This window comes from Numenius arquata, chromosome 14 (genome assembly GCF_964106895.1).
Source record: "Numenius arquata chromosome 14, bNumArq3.hap1.1, whole genome shotgun sequence".
Lineage (NCBI taxonomy): Eukaryota > Metazoa > Chordata > Aves > Charadriiformes > Scolopacidae > Numenius > Numenius arquata.
The window spans coordinates 1,845,292-1,869,922 of NC_133589.1; the positions used below are offsets into that span (position 1 = coordinate 1,845,292).

At 49.3% G+C, this 24,631-nt stretch overlaps 1 protein-coding gene across 2 annotated transcripts in view; it reads right to left on the reverse strand.

Moving 5' to 3' along the window:
* Window positions 1-24,425, reverse strand: part of ADAP1 (ArfGAP with dual PH domains 1) — a 57,850-nt gene extending 33,425 nt beyond the window's left edge. The window contains exons 1-4 of one of the 2 annotated variants that reach the window (XM_074158332.1): window positions 24,341-24,425; window positions 13,323-13,453; window positions 11,687-11,778; window positions 2,651-2,733 (exon numbers count right to left, since the gene is read on the reverse strand). In XM_074158332.1, the coding sequence (XP_074014433.1) occupies window positions 2,651-2,733; window positions 11,687-11,778; window positions 13,323-13,453; window positions 24,341-24,425 (391 nt within the window). Of the gene's footprint in view, window positions 1-2,650; window positions 2,734-2,777; window positions 2,801-11,686; window positions 11,779-13,322; window positions 13,454-24,340 lie in introns of those variants that run through there. The other variant, XM_074158333.1, reaches the window with a different exon arrangement.
* Window positions 24,426-24,631: the final 206 nt, after the last annotated feature.

Sequence of the window (24,631 nt, forward strand, 5' to 3'; positions counted from 1 at the left end):
ACACAGGGTGGCCACTCCAAGCCGCTGGTGTGGCCACTAAGCTGTATCAACACCGACAAGCAGGGCAGAGCCAGGATACATGGTGGGGCTGAGCTGCTTCTGCAAGGACCAAGCTCCAGCCTGTCTTGGAGGGCTTACAGAAGGTGTGGTTCAGACCAGCTCTTCAACAGCACTGGCTGACACCAGCTGGGCAAACTGGTGGTCCAGCACCATGCACAACACAACGATGAAACACCCTTGTTTCACCTTAGCAATACAAGAACTGTCCCAACACACGTAGAAATGTCTCTGTTAGAGGTCAAGGTCTTGCATGGTTTGGTGGTGGATTTGGTATGTGAGGTTAATGGTTGGACTTGATGATCTTAAGGGTCTTTTTCAACCTAAATGCTGTTTTTCTACAGGACACAGGATTTTCCCTGGGCTTCCTTCTCAAGCCACGACCTGGGAAACAACCAACTCCCAGCAGAATATCCCAAAAGCTGAAAACGGCATCATCAACAGAGTTACATCACGGAGCCCGAAAGAAGGAGCACCATTTGGCAGAGGGTGAAGTACGAGCGTCCAACCACACCTGGGGGCAGTTATGGTCCAGCAGAAGGGAAAAGTTGGCACTGGAAGCTTGGTGTGTTTTGTTGTAATGCCAGCCTGAGGAGGTTCCACCCTAAGGAGGAACCCCTGGCCAAAGCTCCCCTTTAAATTTACTGTCCAGAAGAATCAACAAATGACATCCCGGTTGCACAAGCCATTTGCACGGCTCCTGTGCTGGATTTTAATGATGGTACAATTCTCTAAGACAATATCCAACCCCAAAGCACACGTACACAACTGACAAGACGCCCACAGCCTGCACACCCTTCTCCTCCTCCTCCCGAGAGCACTGTTCATTTTAAATGGCTTACCCCGTTCTCGTCTATTCCGCATTTAATGGCTTTTGAACTTCAAAGAGAGGGGAGAAAACCCTCTTGCCTCACCATGCAGTTAAATATTATGCAGCCACATCACGGAAGAACACCTACAAAATACACTGCTAAAATAAACTCCCATTTGAACTCTTCCTATGATACTTTGCCAAGAGCTCAGAACACGTTGCCTTTCTCCCCACACAGCGCTGAAGCACCTACTTCACTTTAACCACGTAAACACTCTTCTTGGAGTCAAAAGGACTCATCATGTGCTTAAAACTATGCATTTGTCTGGAGTACCTAGTTGAATCTGAGCTTTTATACCTAGAAGTTGCATGGCATTAATTGGAAACATTCCTAGGTGAACATCATACACACATTGGCAGATATATTCCAAAATTATCTAAGAAATGAAACTTTTTATTGTTAATAGAATGTGTCCAACTCCAGCAAACCACTTTGAAAGTCTAAAATAAAAATGTGCACAATGTACTAAATATGGATATGGAGACACACTGTGTGTATGCCTCGTGTATACAAAACAGCAGAGCACAAATGCTCTAAACATAAATTGAGAACACATAAGATAAGATTTTAATTGTGGTTTTAATAGCAAACTGCTGGAGCCACTTGCTTATTATTAGTCTTGAAAAGCAGCATGAAAATAATATTTTAACCTTTCATCTGTAACATGGTCTGTGCTAATAAAATTATCCTGGAGTCACCCAAGCACAGAGCTGGTGTCAACTACTTAATGTGCAGAATAAATTAAATGCCACTTACATATAGCAAAGAAATACCCACTCATTTCGTGCTGGTCCTTACACTGGTGCAGCCACACAATGAACACAGTTGAGCCTTGTGTCTCCTCTTCAAATCCTGCCCTTCTGCAAGAAACTCCTCTGACCCACTGCTCCCCAAAACCACCCCTTTGCAAGGCCACCGTCCCCTGCCCGTCGTGCTGGGAGCGCAGAAACCAGCCCTGTCACACGCCCGGGGTCTCTGCACGTGCAAAACACTCTGCACTTATTGTACCACACGGAGACCAGCTCCCACTGACGACACCTGAAGTATTGTGGAAAGACAGTAAACAAGGATTTGGGAAGAGTGGGGGACCTGGCACACTTATCTACCATTAACCAAGCCATGCTGATAGTCCTCCTTCACCTTTCCAAAGCAAAAGTCACCTTGATGAGACAAACACTCCCATCTCCATCTCAGTCCATGGCGCCCACCACCAGAAACGAACTCACTGGTGCTTTATCTGACCCGCTGTTGGCCAACAGCTCGTGGAAGTCAACAGAAAGACTCATGGTAACTGACTTATTTCCATCAGGTACTAAAATTCCCAAAGAGAGGGGAGAAAACCCTCTCATTTCACCATGCAGTTAAACACTATGCAGCCACGTTACTGAAGAACACCTACAAAATATGCTGCTAAAATAACTCCCGTTTGAACTCTTCCAATGACATTTTTCTGAGAGCTCAGAACACATTGCCCTTCTCCTCACCATCAGGTGAGATTTATTTCCATCAGGTGAGATTTATTTCCATCAGGTATTAAAATTCCCAATATTCCCCAATCAAATACAGGGAATGCCAGGAGCGATCTTTCCCAAAAGACCACACTTTCTCCTCCTACCTAGTGACATATGAGCAATAATCAATACAAAGAACATAAACAGAGACCAAAAAACAGAAGGTGCCAGACATCCAGAAACTTATCTGCCAAAAGTGTCTTTCGCTACCTGCAGAATAAGGCTCCTGCTTCTCGCTGTGAATGAACTCTTTCCGTTCGTATTTGGCTCTGATCCACTGTTCCCGCAGCAGTCTGGAAAAAAAAATACAGAGAAAAGGAAACATGGTCCAAGATACTCTAAGGAAGAATCCAGAATCATTAATTCTTCAATAAAAATACAAATGTGATTTAAAAGTCTTCCAAGAATTGCATTGTACAGTCTGGAGTCAAGGGTTTCTTCTGTTTACTGTTGGACAACAATAAATCGTTTCCTTGCACACCCAATTTTATCAGAAACTTATTTAAAAAAATGTACAGATTCAGCATAATAGCCCTGTCCCAGCCACCCCATCAGCCTCTCTACAAAATTCCCTCAGTATATGAATGATTTTAAACCGAATTTCCTCAGATTACATTCTTCAGTAATTGGGATCAGTAAATGAAAAAAACCCCAATAAACTGCATTCAAAAGAAAAATCTTTGCCCTGAATCTATCGATGTAGAAGCAGGAATTGGCTGTGCCTTGTGCGATCCACGTACATGACAGTCTTTTGGCCGTCAAAGCTGCAGAGATACCGTCTCCTTGTCACACACAGACGGCTATTCAATCAAATTGGACACTTTAAAGTTAAAGTGACACTTGTGACAACAAGGGGAAGCCCAGCCCAAGGATGGGTGACACTTGTGACACGGTCAACACGGAGCAGGGTGTCATGCACCTCCCAAACTAGGACCAAGAGGAATTCAAGTGAGAGGTGACCTCCTCAAAATGAGAGGGATGTAGAACAGTCATTTCCAAAGCCCCACTCAACCTCCTGGAAGGTGTGAAAAGTGAAAAAGCCTTAAAAAGACAAGGAGAAGGTGGCTGGGTAAGGACATGAATGGGACCCAAACACCGGAGGGTGGTGAGAACCCACCTGGCAGAGCTCTCCCAAACTCACAGCCTCTACTGCTAAGTCTAAGAAAGAAATCCATGATGCATGGCAGGAAACACGCCTAGCGTGAGGTTTATTTCCTATTTACATCTTGTGTTGAAAATTATACCAATGATTTATACACTGAGACCTTAACTTCCAAAAAGGAAAAAAATACCCCAAAGATTATAAATACTTTTTTTTGCAATTTTATTTTAGCACAAGTACTGGAACTAATGAATTAGTTTAGATCTAGAATACGCTAGGAATTGCTTCAAACCATTTTTAGCTGCACTTAGTTCCTAACTGCCCTAGAACCTGAAATAGCCCAAGCAGGCAGAAACCACACGCAGAAATAAAGGCACGTGTCACCCCAGCTCCGCAGCGAACATTTCGGAGTGTCCTACACTGATGACAGTAAAAGATCCCCCACCATTGGGTGTGCTCTGAAAAAACCCGTCACCCTTCAACACATCAACCTCTCCGCCAATGAAAATTGTTGGTATGCATAATTACCTTTTTTCTTTCTGCTGACTATGCAGATTTAACGCTATCTTTTCAGCAGACACATTCCAAAAATGCTCAAAGACGACAAGCGTACTAATATGGCTTATGAAAATCCATCTGCAGGTACAGCAAACACATTCATCCAATCTGCAAGAAGCTATTCAATGAGAATTGTGGTTGTAATCGGTTTCCTGGCAGTAAAGGAGGAAATAATTACATATATTTTGTTCCACCCATTGTTTCATCCCCTTGGTTGGGCACCAGCCTTCTCCCATGAGGCTGAAGGAGCACCACAGCTTCCCTGCACCCAAAACTCAACTGTGAGCTTCTGCTGTCACAGAAGTAAGGCAAACTCTGCCTTTCCCCCTTCTGTTCCTGTTTCCGTGACTGATCTTTAGTTGTTACACACACATCTGCAACTCTGACTCCGAACTCTGAAAAAGAACACACATCTCCCTTCTGCTGTCAGCCAGTGCTGGGCTCTGCCGTGGGTACAACCCATCTTCAGTGCATCTCAGGAGGTTCGGATGCATTTTGTACAAGGGTGCAAGGGGGCTCTTCTGGGTTGAGCAGGATGCTGTCGGGATCCGATATCCACAGCACGGCAGCCCGCAAATGTAGAAGACTGATGACCCAAAAGGTGGTACTTAATTGCCTTCTTTCAACAAAGCTACCAAAATTTAATCACGAAATCAACACAAATACTTAAATTAGTTACTCTTCTTGCAATTTTCTCAGCCTGGCTGCTGCAGACAGCTTGTTATCACCGTAGCCAAACTTGGACCTTTTCAACGAGACGATCAGGGACTGAACTAGAAGGAAGAAAACTCACACCACCCTCGGCTCCAGCTGATGTCAGTGGATTCAGCAGGAGCTGCAGCTGTTCTGAGTCTCCCAAAGTCAGCCTTCCAGTGCAGATGTTTAAATACAGTACAGATTAAGGTTCATGTGCAGCAGCAGGAAAACACTCTTGCTGCATAGTGCAAATACTACAAGAGACACACTCTGCTGGTCTCACGCCTTTGGGAACACCGCTCCACAGTGATTTATTTCCCATGACGCTGTCAGCAGCAGCGGATCCATATCTCCACAGCTTTTATGCGAGAGGCACTTCGCCCAAAGGGGTATCCCTGAGGAGCTGCAAACTGCTCTCGATAACCTCTCCCAGCATTTGGGACAGACCACGAGTCGCTCCAATGACAGGACACCAGCCGTGCCACTTTTCCAGCTCACAGGTTTTTCCTCTTTCCTCATTCATCACAAACCCAGGCTCTTTCAGCAATAATTTTCCCCAAAACCAAGATACACCAAGAGCAGCCCACGGTTAAGGACAACTCAGTGCAAGGCCAGTAGCTGCAGCTTCTGCTCTGGGGGTTATTTATAGAAAGCAGAACAACTCCAGCAAAAGAAACTGAAACAAAAACCCAAGGGGGACATTGAGGAGTCCAGCACCTCCCTTCAGCGCAACAGAGAAGTTGAGCAGAAGTTGACCATGCTCACTCTCATGGACTGGAGGCAACCCAGCCGTGAGCCATCCAGCTTTCTAAGCTGCTTTTGAGTCTGGTGTTGAACCCTAGTTTCGCTGGCACAGACTGGACGAATTTAAACAGGAACAGGAATTTGTACTGGTATCTATGGGATCTGAGAGCAACGAGAGGCCAGGGACCATCCAGAGGTCCCTCAAGCCATACAGTTTCCTCCACCATTTTCAGTGGGCTTCAGACCTGATCTCCATTTCAAGTATGCCTTCAGGGGCATTTTAAACATCTGTTGCTGGGTTTTAGTTGAAACGTATTTTTCCTGAGGTGCATATGTATGCAAATAACCCAGGGTGGACATCACATGCCGAATACAGGACCCTCCATCCAACCCCCCCGCTTTGATCTCGACAGGAGTCCTGTGAGCAGAGAGGACTGTAGCAACAGCCTCATGGTATTTTATTGCATTTCTGGTGAAGGGATAATGTAGCAAATATATTTTTCTAACAAAAATGAATGGCGTAAGTGCATCATTCCTAAAGTGCGGAGATGCACAGCTTTCGGGATCAACTCCAAAAGCTTTAACAGCCCACCTAAAGTCTGGCAGGCTGCTGGTTACAGGGAATGTGTCATTTTTTGGCAATTAGAACAGAAAGGTCTTTGTAATTATCAAGACAAAAACCTGGGAACAAAAAAAATAAAAATAAAACCAACAAAAAATAATCCAACCCACCAGAACCCAAAACCCTAAGGAAAAACCACATTTCCAACAGAATAAGGGAAAATTCGCCTCCTGAATGGAACAGGACTGGGCTGCACTGGAGAGGCGGCAGGTCCAGAGGCTGACAAAGCACCGCCAACACCACGAGCTCCAAATCTCATTTTAGGTACTTGTTTGCTTGCCTGGCCACCCACAGGAGAACAAGTGCTCTCTGTCAAAGGGCCAGCAAGGGAGGCTTCAGAAGAAGCCAGAGGAGCCCTTTTATCTTGGTCCCACATACTCACAGCCTTTCGCTCACAGCAAAAAAACAAACACCATGGGAAAAGCTATTCAAGCAGTTTAATATCAAACTGTGGCTGCATGGCTTCGCTGCGCTCTATGGAGGAATGCTGGGCAACCAAATTTACTGTCTCCAATTTTCTGTTAGAGCTGGGCTGGCTTTCCTCGGCTTTGTGGAGACGTAGGACAGACAAGAAGCCCCAGCCAGAGGTGAAAGTGGCCCAAAAGAGATCAAACACCATCCGCTACCACCCCCTGGTTGCATCTTTGTGAGCCACCATCACGTCCAACACAGACAAAAGAAATGAACATTATCCAGGAACGCCATTTCCAAACCCCAAATTTGCAGCTTCTGGAATTTGTCAGAGTTTTTTCCAGCAAAAACCAATCTGCTTTCCGCAGGCAGCTCTGTGGACGCAGCTATGCCAAGTTTCTGTCAAACAACTGTTTTAATGAAATTCTAAGTCCAAGTCCAAATTTTTGCTCAGACAGCAAGGAGGGACACTGCAGCGTAGACCAAAAGCCTGTGGAGCTTCACACGCTGCCTCTGCATCTTTCCCTACCTGGTAAGTCCTCACTGTGAGGACTCTGAAGTGGCTTTGTGGAGGCATGAGACAGCTGGGGGGCTCCTTCCAGGCGCTCTGTGCATCGCCCCAACTTGCAGAGCCCCGGGGGCGATGTGTTGTCCACCCCTCCAGAAGGTTGCTGCTGGCCACCGCTCTTGGAGGGCAGCAAAAAGATAGGGTTTTCGGCTATCAAGGCATGAAAATCTTGCCTTATGGATGTGAAGAAGTGAAAGTTGAATTTGAGTATGCAAAACCCTAACATGCTCAATTAAAATGCTAACTGGTTCCTTTTCTGTTGGCTGTTTTACATGCACGGACCAGTTCACCACAATGCTATTTTTCAGAATGGTTAAACACAGATTAAAAACATGTAGGAAACAGCCTGTGTCGGTACTACCTTAACCTTGTAGCAATTTCCTCTGGAAATTAAAGGAATCGATACGAATTAATAGGCTTACGAGCTAACAACAAAGAGGACAGGAATGACAACCGTGGCCGGTTGGGGCTGAAGGAGCAGACAGATCTCCGGCACTCGGCTGATGGCAGAGCGATGCTCAGGCAGAGACTTCCCGAGGGCGAGTGCCCAGTTTGAGCCACCACAGGAGGCTCCACCAGCTGGGAATGGATGAGCAGCCACTCTGAGAGGCCACGCTGCAGCTCCTCCGGCTTTACACCCAAAACAGCCGGCACTTTTGAAAGCCATGGACGTAAAATCTGAAGACCCTTATTAATAAGTAGGAGCCTGAGCAAAACGCTCAACTTTACCCCTCTGGACATGAAGCTTTAAAGAAGTCTGTCTACAAAGTACCAGCAAAAGGAGGTAACAGAGCAAGAGGAAACCAGGTGAGAAGACCCATCCCTGGAGGGGTTCAAGACCAGGTTGGACGGGGCTTTTGGTCTGGTGGGAGGTGTCCCTGCCCAGGGCAGGGGGGTTGGAACTCGATGATCTTTAAGGTCCCTTCCAACCCAAACCATTCTGTGATTCTATGGTAAGTTTGCATCCTTGACCATCATTATGCCCCATGCACAGGAGGGGAAGGGACCAGACTGACCTTCGGACACTGCACTGAGGTGATGGCTTGGTAGTTCCTCTACCAAATGAACCCAACTTTCAACGACAAAGTAAGAAAAAAAAAAATTCCAGGGATTTACTAGGCAACTTTCTCTCTGCACATTTCAATCATACCATAATGCAATAAGCCCCGTCTGCACATAACTGTTCTTTTTCAGATGACTATATAGATGACTCCTCAAGATGTGAGCCTCCCTGGGATGCATCCCTCTCTCTGAGTGATGTCTCATTGCGTTCCAGATAACACAACCACCCAGTACAACTCACACCATTTCATTCTGCCCCATTTTTCCTACTAGGGTACTCAAATGTGCTGGCAGTCAGCGTATTTAAGTGTTCTGCATAAGGAGCAGATGTAGCTCCCACTTATCCAAGCACGGTGAGGGGAGCGGAGCGATGCACTGCCGCTCACACGCAGTTCCACAGAACGATGTTCTGTGCTCCCGAATCAAGCAAAAAGGCGACAGAAAATGACGTTAAGTATCGGGCAGGGACATGGATGTGCTTCCAGTACTGCAGAAGCCCAGTAAGAGCTTGTCTCCGTCTTCTTCTACCAGTTTCCAGCCAAACAAAGCCTTTTTCCTTTGCTTTTCCTCAAAAGCGATGCTAGCCCTGTTGCTCACTCAAAACTCAGCCGTGTGCTTGCAGTGTATCTGCCCCAGAAAGGGCTGTTTCACAGCTCTCCGTCTGCTGCCGTGGTGCACAAAGCTGGGCCGTGACCGCTCATGACCATCCCAAGGAGGGTTTTCGTGCTTTAAGTTCTTCACCCAAGGCTCCTTGGGCCAACGCTGTGGTGGTGTGGGAACACCCCAGAGCCTGGGATTCATTGCAGTCTCAGGGACTGCCCAGTGGTGCAGAAGTTGGCTGCTCTGCCCCCTGCTCCTGATGCATGGGCCAAGCTGCTGGCAGGGAGAAGATGAGAGGAGAGGACAGAAGGGGAATTTTTCTTTGGTTGCGTGGTTTCTTTTTTGCATAGGCACAGCTGGTAAGCTTTCCCTGGGCAATTCCAGAGCACTCCTCCAACTTCTCTAACTTTTGCCAAGTGTCTGACAGAGCCAGGAAGCCACAACAGGGTTTCTGGAGGATGCAGGTGCCGCAGCCAAACACTGCATATTTCCCAAGGAGACAAACACAACATCCCAGGCAAGAAGGAAAAAGGAGAAGCTGGTGCTGCAGCACTTCTTCCCTCTTGCTCAGAACGATGCAAGTCTTCAAGCAACCACAGTAGAGGGATTCCAGAAGTAGCATTACAAGATTAAGAAGCGTCAAATGAACCAACAGCCTGTCGTTATTGCGGCTCGTGCGTTCGCATCCTGCTGTGCCGAGTCTGGGCTCCCACAAAGCCTGCCCAGCTCCAGTCACCGGCCAGCACGGGCTGTCGTAATGGGAAGCATGAAAGGCTCTTGGTGCTGCAGGAGGTGTGTGGGCACCCAACGGTGCGGTGCCACCGCTGGATGGAGGTGTCATCCATCCCGGTGCTGCCCAGGGCTGGGAGCTGGGAACAACTCAGGCAATTGCAATGACCGTTCTGCAACGAGGTGGGGAGAAAGCTAAATATATCCCCCTTTTAAAAGCAGCACTCCCCTGCTCTCGTTTAGCATGTATTTGTTGAAAGGCACAGAGAGCCTCTAACTAGAGGGAGAAAAAAAGGCAACCTGGCACAGCATCCTCGAAACATTCCCAGATATGCAACGTACCCACAGCTGCCTATACCACAGTGTTGGAAGGAGATCTGTCACTGCAAGAGGTCACATCTGTCCCAGCGCACCCTGCTGTGACTCAGAGAACACCTACATGAGCAGAGCCCCAGGCTCAGTTCAAGAAATCAGGGCATCCGGGCTGAAAACCGCCCCAGCGCAAAACAGGCACAAGCTGGGAGCACAAAAGGGCCAGAAATTGGTTTTCCAGCCGCTTGCAAGAAGACTGGCCTCGCCTCATCCTCCCAATCCATCAATCAATAGCCAAAAAGAAATAACAGCAGCAAAAAGAACATCCCTTAACCCTCCTGCTCCTGCTCCTCACAGGTTATAAGCCCAGGAAGGTGGGACCTGGACCTGCAGGATTCCTCCACCTGGAAGCACCTTCCCAGCAGCTTCTCCTTGAGCTCCCTCCCACAAAGGCAAAGGTATTCCAGAAATAGGGAACGTAAGAGGCTGGGGCTTTTTTTTCCCCTTGAGAAAAATAATCACAACACACTCAGAGTGTTCCCCTCCACAACACACGGGGGCTTTGCCAACCCTCAAATCATTTCTGCAGTTGTAGGAACTGCTGCCAGAAGCCATTTTAGATCAAAACCAAGATCTGGGAACACAGCATAAATGGATGGCTTTTTTTCATTTTCAGGCCAGGAAGCACCGCTCACACCTGGGCCTTCCCAGATTTAGTGCTTGGGCATCATCAAATAGTGGGTAATGGATGTATCACCAAGGACCTTCATAGGCGTGACAGGTCTTTCTCCAAAAGACTTTTTGGATGATGCAGGAAGGCAATAACTCTTCCTAATAGCTATTACAAGGAGATTAAAAATATACATAAAGCCACCCCAAGGTCGAGTATAGGTTCGTTGGCCCACCTTCAGCACCATTTCAGGTCTGGGGAACACAGCAGAGCCGTCCTGCTCCAAGGCTGTTGTCTCACCTGGAGCCCTACGAACCCTTCCAGTACTTCTGCTCTGGGCACCTCTCACGATGCTTGAATACAAGACTCAGAGCCTCAGATGCTGCTTTCACACCACTGCAACACCACCAAACCCCACCTCCGTCTTCAACCAGTGACACCCAGTCAAAGCAGCAACACTGGGAGGGATTTCAGGGACCAGTACCCACCAGTTCGCTAATACTAAAGTACTGGCCCTGGAAATCCTGCCCTCCAGACCCTCTGTGAAGACTGGTTTTACAAAGATACAACCTCCCCTGGGTATTCCACAGGGCTGAACCCTAAAAACCAATTTCGGGTCATTTTCTTGCTCCCTGGATGGCACAGCACGTTCTGGCCGCTCAACCCCCTTGGTCTGCAAAGTCCACCCCAGCGTATCGGGAGGTTCACCCTACGCTGTATGGGAGACAACATCCTTTAAACATCTTCACAGAGGAGATAAAAAAAATATAGAATCCACCACCCTGGCACTAAATCCCAGCATTTTTGCATTATAAGTAACCCAGCATCTCATCTACCAGATAAGCAAGTTAACGTTTTGATGCAGAAAGGCAGAGGAAATCGATGGGTAGAAATTGGCATTTCTGTAGCTTCAGAAGCTTGGAGGAGCCTGGGGAACAGACAAACTATTGACTTCCCTGCATCATCTCAACTCTACTTATTAAATAAGATCCCACATGTGGTATAAACTCTACCATATGCGCGCAGAAGAACAAAGACTTTCAGGGCCTTTTATAAATGAAACCTCCTTTGTGGCTAAATAAAATAAGTATCAATGCTAAAACTAAAATATTACAGAGGCTGCAGCTGCACAAACAAATAAACGGTGTTTACCAGCGAAGGTATTTACTTACTGACAGTCAAGAAACGTTGGCTTGTAATAAAACGGTGGCATTTTAGATTCATATTTTGCTTTTGCTACATTGTTTCCATTCGAGGCCATAAACTGTAAAAAAAAAGAGAGAAAACCAGAAAGAATTAAAAAATGTTAACGATGTTTTCCCTTGTCCTCTTCTGCTTCTACAGAATAATGAAATTACTGGGATGAGGGCTCTGTTCAGTAGCTGAGAGGCTTCCCCGGGACCGTGCACAGAAGGGAGGCTGTAAAGGCTGTGCCTGCAAATCCAGGCTCAGAAATTAATATCGGTTATTATTGCCAGGGCTCCCACAGCTTAATACGACACTGGGGACAGGTCCGTGTCCCAGTCACAGGTGCATGATCCCCATGGGAGCAGAAGGCAGCACGCGGTGGCATCTCCCACTCACGGGCACGGGAACGAGACGGCTTCCAGGGAACCCAGCACAGAAATGGGGCAACCACCAGGCAGAACCTGACCCTGACTTTAAAACTCCAGGTGTTACAGCTCCAGCAAGGTAATCATCTCCGACAATACGCCCTTTGCCTTGGATCACATCACTTGTTCCGAAAGGATAATTTAATTTTTGCAAAGCCAGGCCAGCAGCCTCAGAAAGGAGCTTGAAGTATTAAAAATAAACAAATACATAGAATTTATTTGTTTGTTTATCTGCCCTGACAGCCCTCCTTTCCTTCTGATCTCATATAAAAACGGCTAGTTGAGAACACTGCAAACAAAACCACGTATTTCCCTATCGTACATTTCATCTAATGAAAATCACTTTATAAGTGTAAAAACCCCATCCATTTCCAGGCAGCCACGCTAAATATGTTCTGTATCAAATGCCAAGAATACAAGCATAACAAGCAACTCAGCTTTTTCTTCCCCCCTGCCACCCCAAGATTTTTTTTTCGTTATTTTCATGGTTTTGAGCTTCTCCAGTTTACACATTTGATCCATTCTCAAAAAAAAAAAAAATCAGGGAAGGGAAAACCCATGCAACACAAAGGCCTATTTTCCTCATCGAACACATGACTCCTCGAGCTGTGGCTTTCAGAAAAACCCCAAATCTATGACTTCCAAGATAAAGATCAGTGACTGGGAGGGTTCCTCGTGCCTGTAAAGACGCCAAGAGTCACGGCAGAGAGGTTTCCTGGGCAGGCTCCTCTTCAGCAGCATCACGCGGATCTGGGCAGGTGCGTGGCACAAACAGGGAGAATTTACGCTGTGAGGGTTCAGCTCTTCAAAATGTGAATTTAAGAGTCTTCGAGGCTACGTGGAACAAAGCCAGGAATAGCTGAGCTGGGCAGAGGTGGCAGAGCAGAGGCCCAGCCCACTGTCTAGGCTAGAGGTAACGCGAGAAGCAGAAGGTGATTTATTTAAAATTAGTAATTTCTACCCACTCTATTCAACTGATACTTCTATAGGCAGGGGGGAAACCCTCCCAACTCCTTCATGAAATGGCTACGCCATTTTTCCATCAGCATCACGGACCTCATCCCCGCATTCAGGAATTACCTAGACGTCCTTTCTGAAATCACGTTTGTTGCGGCATCTTTAGAGAGGACTCCGTTTTACTGGTAAAATGCAGTGACCCAAACTCCCCGGTACCTCCAGCCCCGGGCACACGTACCTCCACTTGAGCATCGTCCCAGTCATCCAGACGGACCGACTTCACTTTGCTGACCTGGGGAATATTGCGATGGATTCCTGAACAATTCAAGCAGATGAAGATCCCAAGGCTGTGGGATGCCCAGTCCGGGTCTGAAAGCAAGAAATAAGAGAGAATTGCACCGGATTGGTCACGGATTCCGTGCAGGAGGAAGGAGACGGGGCAGGACAGGGCATGGCGGGGGGGGGCAGTTCAGGAGTCAGCGGGTCCAAGTTCCCTGATTTTAAAGGCATCAAATGAACGCACAGGCAAAATACAGATGTGTGTTCATTTATATTGATAGTTATACCAATTACACGAACAATTAACAGGTTTGCAATCTCTAGCACAGCAGTTATCCACAAAAAACCCAATACGCAGACAACTGCGTGTGCCCGAAACCTCCAAAACTCACACAAAGAGAGAAGAGGCGAATGTCCATCTTTCATCACCAAATCCCAGCCAAGCACCGGGTGGACCAGAAATTCCACAATTAAAACAAACATATGTTATGCTGCTCCTTTGTTTTGTTATTTTTTTTTTTTCCATGTTTTAATTTTTAAATTTTTTTTTACAATGGGAGTGCTCCACAGAGGGACTTCCCTCCCTCGGCCACGGCTGCCCAGCAGCACAGCCCTCCGTGCCAGGAGGTTTCCAGCCCTTTGCCTTCATGGAAAAATGCTGCCGGCGGCAGCTCTGCACTTTCTCTGAGCAAAACCCCGCGCTGTTTACAGCCCTGAGCCGACGTCTCACACAAAGCACTTCCAACACAAGCCCTTCTCCTCCCGATTCCACTCGGGAGAGGCAGTGCCCCAAGCGTGGGGGGACGGAGAGGAACCGGAGGAGGGCAGGGGCAGGACACATCCACCAGTGTCCCCGGCGCTGCCTCGCTAATAAAGCCGATACAGGGGTCTTTGTTTGAACTCCGACTGGCAAAATGTCAGCGCCGGCTATTCCAGCTGAGCCCCAGCAGAAAGGGCTTCCCCGCGAGCCACAGAGTCGGCCGCTAAACCCCCTCCTGCTCCCAACAGAGGTCCCCTCACCCCATCGTCCCCCAAGCCCTCCCAGTCCCACCACATTGGGCTGGCGAGGGGTAAGGGCAGGTCTCCGCTTCCCGCAAACCGCCCTAATTTGTTTATTCCCCCGCAGTAATTACACTAAACGCTCGCTCCTCACAGCGCAGCAATTATTTATAAAAGGCAAAGGAACGTGCTTTCTCCTCCTTATCCATATTTCATGGCCGGGCTGTGTCGGTGCAGCAGGAACAGGCTGGTGTGGGGCAACGCAGCTCCATGCATGGCTATCGGGGTCTGCTACCCCCCAGCACACCCTAGAGAGGATGAATTCGGTTCCCAGAGGTGGTTGTGGTCAGACATAAACCCATGGGGGAACTGAGCAGCCCCATCAGACGCAGCCAGGTACCCCCCCAGGAAAAGGGAGCAGATTCCCAAGCTGTTGCAGGTCCCATCAGCCACAGGTCCTTTGGCACAGGGCTGGGACCAGCAGCCTGAAATAAAGGTGGGTTTTTTCCGTTTCCCATAATCTCCCATCCTCATGCGACACCCCAATGATGACAGCTCAGGCCTGGCAAGTATAAAATCAGTCAACTTGATCTGAGCACACCACAGCAGCGACCAAGCACTGCCCACGTCCAGCTGGCAGCGAGGAGATGGGGTGCTCTGCCCTGATCCCCCCACCATGACCTGGTGACTCGGCTTCACACCATGCCCAAGGTCTGGTACCCCACTGATTCCAGGGCTGTAGGGTTGGGTTATAGGTTGGCAGCGAGAATCAAGCGTTTTGCAAGCTCGTGCCCGTTTCCATGCTTTGAATCCTCTTGTGGTCCTCTCCCATCTCCAAACATGTGGCTGTAAAGTCTGGGACCTGCCAAACTTCCTACCACAAAAATAGCCCAAGGTGCAGCACTGCTGCCCGGTGGTAGCCCAGGACCATGGGACCAAACGATGCGAGTCAGGCAAGGCGAAAGCATTGGGGGCTTTTGTTAAAAAAACCCATCTATGACTTCCACGCAGAGGATCAGGATTGAGGAAGGACAAGAGGGTCCGGAGGACAGGGTGCCCACAGAGCAGCGGTGAGGAAGAGGAAGCCATGGCAACTTGGAGCTGGCGGTGTTTCAAGCCATCCTGGAGTAATGGGATCTTATCAAAGCAGTGCCCACTCAGGGAAAGGGGTATCAAAGCATGGATGGGCCACCACAGGTTTTATCGGGAGCCCCAACACTTGCTTGATATTATCAGGTTTATCTTAGGCACACATGTGGATTTCTTCATACTGTCTGCAACTTCCTAGACTCAGGTTTCCAAAGTCCTCTCGAAGCAGTAACCCCTCCGCTGCCTGCACTGTGTGCAACAGGACCAGGAGACATCACACCTTCCTCCAGCCAGGGATGCGGACAAATTTGGGTGGAGGAACATCCAGCAAGAAGATCCTCAGGCTCAGGTGAAGGAGATTCCAGCCCCAGTGGTCACTGAGCCAACTCATACCCAAGTTGTCTCTTCTTGACGTGGGCAAACAGCACCTCAAACAATGTTCTTCAATCACAACTGGGGCTTTGAAGCATTCTCCTCACACCAGCAGTATTTTCTTAAACACGCTTTCCCCCCAGCTCCACACCATGTCAAGACACGTCTAATTAAGAGAGCAAAAGCTGGGCTACAGGCAGGAGCATAAGCACATGGTTTCCAGAAGATGGTAGTACTTCAAAGGAGCAGTTGGAGATGACAGGGTCAGTGGTGACCCAACCCATGAAAGGGATGCTCTCAGCTTGGTCCATAAAACCACACCTGCTAGCTCTCTCCTCCTGGTCACCTTCCTTTCAGTGTTCTTGCCTACACCCAAGCTCCATGTCCATCCAACACCAAGAGCATCCTACACCACAAACATCGAGGAGCACCCTGACAGAGCTGCACCCCTTGCACGACACACCAGACCCGATACCAGCACTTTGCGTTGCTGCTGTGTATTAATAGCAACTTCCTCTTCATTGCTCTTCTGGTTTTAAAAATACATCTCTCTCAAATCCGAAATCATGCGACAAAGGGGGATGTAAGGGTTGTAGATCCTTGGCTGGTTGGGTGCTGCTTTCCTGTGATGGCCACAGCCTGGAACTACACAAATTTATCAATTGTTTTTAGTGCCAAAGGGAACACCAGGCAGGAGGAGAGTTCAAAAAGCCTGAGGAGTTGAGCGAGCCCCATCCAAAAAATTACTAAGTAGTGAAATCCCCCAGAATTGACTGATGTACCAGGGAAAGTCTCTCTGAAATGTCACTGTTACAATAGTTTATTAAATAGAGATGTCTCATGGCTCTTGCTCTCCTGGCTGAAGACATCCAACTTCATGGATGCTCTCGGCAATTCATACATGCTCTAGGCAATCCTGCTTCAGCAGGGGAGTTGGACTAGATGATGTCTATGGTCCCTTCCAACTCTAAAAATTCAGTGAAATTCAGTGAAAGCTGGGAAAACAAGCCAGCCCAGGCCTTTCCTGGACTTCAGCTGGAAGCCAAAGGCAACTTCTAAGCATTGTCTGAACAAGGCAGGGGGTTACAAATCCACACGAGCCCTGGGGCTGGTGCCTCCCAAGAAGGAGGGTGGAAGATTCCCTGACTCCATCTTCTGGAGGGCTCTGCCAACGCCGCTTCCCCTTCTCACCCCCTCCCTGCACTTGTGACACCATTTTCAAAGAAATCCAGCCATGAGACCTCTACGCCCACACATCATCTGCAGGAACTGGTGGCAGATCCCCAGGCAGATGGCTGCCGGCCGGAGCGAGCACCCGCTTTCTGCAGGGATGCTTTTCCCAAGCCCTTTGTAAGGCTTGGGGCTGTCAGTGGCCATAGAGCTCCCCGAGCACATCACTGTCCCTCTCTCTTCACTCCTGCTCTCCAGCATGAATGACATGGAAAAGTCTCAGATCAGGAACATGGCAGATTAAAAAAAAAAAAAAAAATTAAAAATTAACAGTTTGGGTTGGAAGTGACCTTAAAGATCACCCAGTTCCAACCCCCTGCCATGAGCAGGTACATCTTCAACTTGATCAAGTTGCTCCAAGCCCCGTCCAACCTGGCCTTGAACCCCTCCAGGGATGGGGCAGCCACAGCTTCTCTGGGCAACCTGGGCCAGGCTCTCACCACCCTCACAGCAAAGAAGTTCTTCCCCACATCTCATCTCAGTCTCCCCTCTTTCAGTGTCAAACCCTTTCCCCTCATCCTATGGCTCCCCTCCCTGATCAAGAGTCCCTCCTCAGCTTTCCTGGAGCCCCTTTAGGGACTGGAAGGGGCTCCAAGGTCTCCCCGAAGCCTTCTCTTCTCCAGGCTTAACCCCCCCAACTCTCTCAGCCTGATAACACCAGCAATCTCCAACCTTGGCATAATCACAGACTCCAACCCCTCTAATGACAGTGCTGCTGCTTCAAGATAAGACACCACCCTGTCAAACACGGGAATAAATTCACATAAGCATCTTTGTATGAGACAAGTGAGTTTTGGGGCAGCACCATGGGTTTGGTCAACCAGCGGCCCCAGGCTTTAGGGCTGGTAAGCAGAGGTCTCCATAGTCAGCTAAAGTCCACCTTGGTACTGGACACTTCAACACGTTCTCCATGCTGGACATTACTGGGGAGTTCAGTAATTTTATTGAAGCCGTTTTATCTAGGCGCAGGCCAAAGAAGTGCACAGAAATGGCAATAAATCATAATCTGGACCTTGTTTGGGCACTACCCGAAAATGATGATTTTTTTTCTAAGCCTCCAGAGTTTCAAGCAAACAGCAGTGAAGCTTAATGAAAACTCTCTGGCATGCCCAAGTTCCACACAAATTACTTTACTCCATTATGTCGAGCCAAAAGGAATAAAGACTAACAAGGAGCAAGGGGAATATTAAACCAAATACATTGTTATAAGTGCAGAAAGTCTCTTCTCCTTCAGCGTCATTGCTCCAGAACAACTGAGGCAGCTCTAGAAGGCTTTCACTGCCCAACGTGGTAGAGATTTCTGGTTACTTACAAACAGATTATACTCAATTTCAAAATAAAAACCTGATACATTTTTAAAAAAATAAACAAAGCTAAACTAAACTCAGGAGAAGAACATCGGGGTGGCACTTTCTCATCTCATCCATCTGAGAGGGAAGGCACAGCCAGAAATTGGAGAAGCATCCAAAGCAAAACTAAAACACTTGGGCAACGCAGCTAAATTCAGAAATTAACTTCCCCACCCAGCCCCTTTTGCCACCACAAGCCCCAGGAAAACCCAGCGCAGAGAACGATAAACTCTGCAGCTTGAACCCAATGTTACTAAGAACAGCCCAGGGAGGGAAAAAAGACGGCTGGACCCAGAAAAATAGTAAACAAGAGGAACCAACATAAGACATAGGACAGTTTATAGAAACCAAAAGGAGAGCAGAGAAGATTGGAGGGGGGATGGCAGTGGATTTTATTTTTTTTTAAAATAAATAGTCAATATTTTCCTGACTCCAGAATATAAACACAGTGTTCTAGTTCGAAAAGCCCTAAATGGCATCAGCCCAAGTAAAATCACATGAAGCAGAGTGGCAGCAGGCAAGTGCAAGGATTCAGGAATCCCAAAACTTACTCGGATGCCCCTGCTCCACCTTTGCCTTAAACCACAGTTACCACTATAGATAGCAGCACAGTATACTGTTTTGCTGGGGCAGAGATTCAACAGGTTTTTCTGATCTCCCTCCCCTGTTTAAGGTGATAAATACTAATTAGAGGGGAGAGAAGGACCTCTCTAGGTCGGCAAAACTTTTTTTTACCCTGCTCTAGAAAGGTACCTCATGTCCTTGGATATGGGATATAATCAGAGGGATTTTAGTGCCATCAGCACAAGTATAAAAGCCTTTTCTCTTGCTGCTCAGCTGCTGCTGATTTCCTAAATGCCCCAGCCAGGACAACCTCGTGTTCAGCGTTGAAGTTCTGTTGCTATTTACTTTGGGGAAAGATTAGGAGGTTAATAAACAGACCTTGGTCATGCATGTTTAAAAATAACAATAAAAGACGTTAAAACTGATGCCAAACAGCCTCCCACCAACACTCCTCTCTAAGTAGGAAAATTTTTCAGTGAAGGCACTAAACTTGCCAAGGTCTTCTCGTTCAGTTGGCAGGTCTCAGCAGCCCCCTCTGCTTGCTGTCTGCAGCCCACGGCGCTGCCACCCAGGCACCAGGGCCGGACAGAAAACACCCTCACATTAAATCTCCCTTCTTTCAAAAAGCCCTTGTCCCTGCAGAAAGTGGTATCGAGCTAAACACAACTGCTGTGCGATTATTGCCCCCCCAACCCCTTCTTACCCCTCCACTCTGCTTCTGCCCTGGGTGGGAGAAGGGCTGGTAAATTCCAGGGGGGGAAAAAATAAATAAATCGCTGTTTAAGTGAGAGGACAATGGAGGTGCAGGAACAAGTTTCCACTTTTAGCTTGAGAATGAAAAGCCCGTTTCACGCCGCCGGAGCAGCAAAGCTCTGGAACAGCTTTCCAGTGGGAGGCAGTGGGGGCCAGAGAGAGAAGCGGCTGCGAGGCAGAGCCCAGGGGAGACGGGGGGACATCACCCGGGGGGGACAGCACGAGGCAGGATCCGGTGACTCAGTCAGCATCTTCCCAAGCTGCGTTTTTAGGGAAGGAAAAGGGTTTGATCCCGACCCTCGAGTGCCCTCCTTAGCCCTGAGCAAAGGGAGCGCTCCCGTTCCCCTCCAACCACCACCCTCCCTTCATGGCACCCAGGGAATGGAAAAGCTTCACCTGCTTTAGACACGAGAAGATGCTGGGCCTGCAGGAAAGGTGTTTACAACCACCTCAGCCACGCACTGCCCACCCCCAGGCTTTTATATATTCTGTTACACCAAAATACCAAATCTGCTCAGTTTCGCAGCACAAAGCTCCCATACCAGGCTCCTCTCCATCGCGCGCCTTCTGCTCTGCCTCCATCCCTCATCCCTCTGAGCCTCGGGCATGGGGGCTGATGTTACCCAGGGTCTGTGTCCCAGTAACCCATCCCAAATAAAAAAGATGAAAACGATAAAAACAAGCCACGTAAAACTCTGCTGCCAGAGGGTTTAAACTGCAGGATGGCTTTGATGGGATTTCCGCTGCTGTCTGCAGAGCCTCACCACCCTCCTACAACACAAAATGATTCTCCCTCCGTGGAAACGCAAAGCTAAGTCATAGAAAAATGGAGTAGAGAGAGAAATACTCAAGGTCTTGTCATGCCCTGAGATAACCATCCATCTCATGATGTGAGGAAAGATTGCCCAAGACAAAGAATCATTTAGAACAAAAAAAAAAAAAAAAAAAAAAGCTGAATTGCCACATTAGTCTTGAAGAAAAAAAGATTATTCTAATACATTGAGAGCCATTACACACCAGCAATTCAGGCAGATTGCTCAGTTTGCACTTAAGGCTGCATTTACCACCAGAAAACACATCTGTAAACCCACCAGAACAAGCACTCTGCAAACCAGCACCCGGGACCCCGACTCCAACACACCCTGTGTAACAACGGGGGACCCAAAACCCCAATAACCACTTTATTACAGCGGCACCTACCTCAGTCTCAAAGATGTAGGCAATATGATCTCATTATTCATTACAGACAGCAGACATTTTTGCAACTGGAACATTTTTTTATTCAAAACAACCTTTTACTGAAAACTAAGGTTTTGTAAAGATACAATTAATAAAAACCTAACTAGAAGCTTTAAAAAAACCCAAGACCTACCAGTGAAAAATGTAACCTCTCAGGGTTTTTTCCACGGTGATTTTCAGTTTCTACTTTAGCATCCTTCCTGCATCCCCAGCCGTCATGGCCGGGGCCACCATAACCTCTTCTCCCTACCTGAGACATGCCCTCAAAATCCAGGAGGATTCTTTGGAAGCTCTGCTTTTGCAGGTGAGATTTTTCTGCCAGACCCACACGCTGCTCCAGGGAAGACACAGACCTGACCTTCCTGAGCACCACACTTGATGCCACGTTCCCCCCAGCTGCAAGTGCACAGAGCAGGGGAAGGCACATCTTGAACACAGCAGCCTCGCTCGGAGGACAGAGCCACTTAAATAATCACCATTAAGAGGCAAGTTCTGGCCCAGACCCAGGCAACCAGAAGGTTTTGCCTAGATGTCCTGAAGGAGATGTGATGACCCCACAGGGATGAAGCTCCTTAAGCAGCCTCGGAGGAGAAGCGCTGTCTCCCCTGGTACCCTGCTGGGATTTGATGTTTTGCACGGTCCCAGTTAAGCCACAGCGATGCCAAGGTGGGAGCTCTTCTACATCAGGAACCTCAGCTCTTGTTACATGAGTGTGCAGTTCCCAGGACGAGCCACTACTCCTGGGCTACGGCTTCTGAGCCTCACCCAAATGCCAAAACAGTAACAAAAGAAAACAACATTTTTTTTGAAGGCAGGGAAGAAAAAAAAACAAACAAAACACCCAAAACTTTCACTGACCAGCTGATTTCTGAAACAAACACTTCCAAGAGCAAAAGAAAACCCAGCTGGCTTCCAAACACACAAATTAAAGTGACTCACAGATAATTTTCCCCCATCCCGCTCCTTGTTATCAGTTTCCCTGAGCTAAATGGCTACCTCTTATCACAGATCCTGATAACTGGGGATTTCAGGGAAGGGAGCACACCCACCTGAGCAGCATCAATAATAAATCAGGGATCCTGACCTTTTCCTCCCCCCCCAGCTGTACCAGATCAGCAGGATGACGACACACACATGTGCGAAAGCACAAGAATGCCCTGCTTTCCTTACCTCCTGCTCATTCCCTGCCCTCCCTCTTCTTTCATTCCCACTTTGTTTTCTCTGCTTTGGTCCTTTCCTTGGCTCTAACTGTCCACCCAGTTCCAGCAATCACCTTTCTCTTTCTGTGCATCCCACTTCCCATATTGCACCCCATTCTGGGGGTTCCCTGGACACCCATCCCACGTTATCTCACACCCAGAAAGACCTGGCCTGCCACACCTGCCCTGGATGAATAACAGAATTCAGCCTGAATATTGTACATATTATCTTACAGACATCAGTTATATCTCTTACGCGAAGTAGCCCAGGGCATCTCGAGTTTATTGTCACTGGCAGGCAGGTGACATTACAGCATCACGAGACATTACAGCATCACGAGTAGCTCTCGTTTGCCAAAGAAACTGAAGCAAAGCGATCACTACAGAAACTGGGTCCCGGTCCCAGGGAAGCAATGCTGTGGCGGTTCAGAAGAGAGGCTGAACGGTGTTAATGTAGCACTTTTTGTGGTACAAAAGGCGCTGGCCCAAATTCTCCTCCCCGAGTTTCAGACTCACCAAGACCTCTCCGCGTGCAAATGCCACCCAAAACAAAATACGGTTTTGCTGTTTTACAAGCTCATTTGGAGGCTTTAACAACAACCCTCTTTCCCTGACATCAGCTGTTTTACTGACCTAGGGCTTCATCTCCACCCTGCTGATACTGAGAAACTTCCCACTTTGCCGGGGGGGGGGGAGGCTTTATATTTCCCACAGGGCAAGGGAGAATTACCCCATTGATCTGAACGGCCCAGACCGACACCTGTTTGGTGAGCCCAAAGGTGGGCTGGTGCGGTTGGACAGCAAGACCAGCCAGCAGAGGGGTGGGAGCAGGAGAGCAGCGCTGCAAAGCCCTCCACGCTATGCAGAAAGTTCTTTGTCCTCTCCAGCCGGGGGACACAACAACGCATCTGCAAGTGAACCGCGGAGTACCGAGATGTAGGTTAGGGACATAAAACCATCGGAAATGGTACCAGCTGGATGGTGGTATCCAACAGATCTCTAAATCCTAAATAAATCAATAGCTGGAAAAATAAGGTTTCAGCTGAGGTGCTGATTGGTGGTTTTCTTAACCTAGAGAATGAGGCTGAAAAGGACATCCCTTCTCCACACCTCGTTAGAGCTATTCTAATCAAGATAATATAAATATAGATGTTTTCACACGGTGATTAAAAAAAAAAAAAAGTTACTCGCTATGCAATTTTCTGTGATTCTTCTCAAAGGCAGGTCCCACCACACCCTGCTCAGCGAGAGCAAAGGCTTTCCCACGCTCCCCCCCCCCCCACCAATCCACCCTCCAAACGGCGAGGAAGACGCCCCAGCCCAGATTTTCTCCCCTCTGCGCACCAAGAGGAGGACGGACATGTCGGCCCCGTCCCTTCAGCAGCGGGCAAGGCTGGCACCCCCCGACGGCAGGCTGGCCAGAGCCCGCTGGGGAGGGTGCCCCTGCTCCCCCCATCTGTGTGCTCACCGGCAGGGCTGGAGCAGCGACAAAAGCCAGCCTGTTCGCGAGGGGACAAGGGAGGACAAGCCGCCTCCCCCAGCACATGGCACCCCCCGGGCAGAGCCCCCCGCTCGCTGCCGGGGCTGCACTGCAGACGGCGGGGACCTGCCGGGGATGACATCAGCGCTGCCACGGCCGGGCGGGGACACGGGCACCTCGGCCGGGGCTGGTCCGCGGGCACCGCCACGGCGCATCGCCATCCTTCCATCCTGCCCCATAGCATCCCCATCCTTCCCCACAGCCCCACAGCATCCTCAAGCTTCCAGTCAGCCCCACAGCATCCCTGTCCCTCCACCCCACCCCGCAGCATCCCTCCACGCTGCCCCACAGCATCCCTGTCCCTCCACCCTACCCCGCAGCATCCCTCCACGCTGCCCCACAGCATCCCTGTCCCTCCACCCTACCCCGCAGCATCCCTCCACGCTGCCCCACAGCATCCCTGTCCCTCCACCCCACCCCGCAGCATCCCCATCCCTCTGCCCAGCTCCGCACCATCCCCGCTGCATCCCCCACGCACCCCCTCCCGGGGGCAGGGGGGGGGTCGGGCATCCCCTCGGCGGGGCGCACCCTCCGCCGTGCCCGGAGAGGACAGACCCCCTCCCTGCCCCCCCCGCCGTGCCATGCGGTGCGGTGCGGTGCGGTGCGGCCGCCCCCCGCGCCCCCCGCTTCGCCCTGCCCTTACCCGGGGCGGCGCAGTCGGCGCACACCGCGTTGCCCGGTCGCTGGAGCAGCTCCACCAGCGCCTTCCTGCTCCTCTCCTTCGCCATGGGGCCGGCGGGCGGTGCGGGGCGGTGCGGGGCTGGGCGGCTAAGCCCGCTTCATGGCGCGGGGCGGGGGGCGCTGGCGAGGCGGGCGGCGCGCCCGGGCTGCTCCATGCGGCCCCGCTCGCCCCGCGCAAGGTGACCGCCTCGGCGGGCCGGGCCACCGCCGGGAGGGGACGCGGCGGGGCGGCTACTGCCCTGGACGCCTCCCT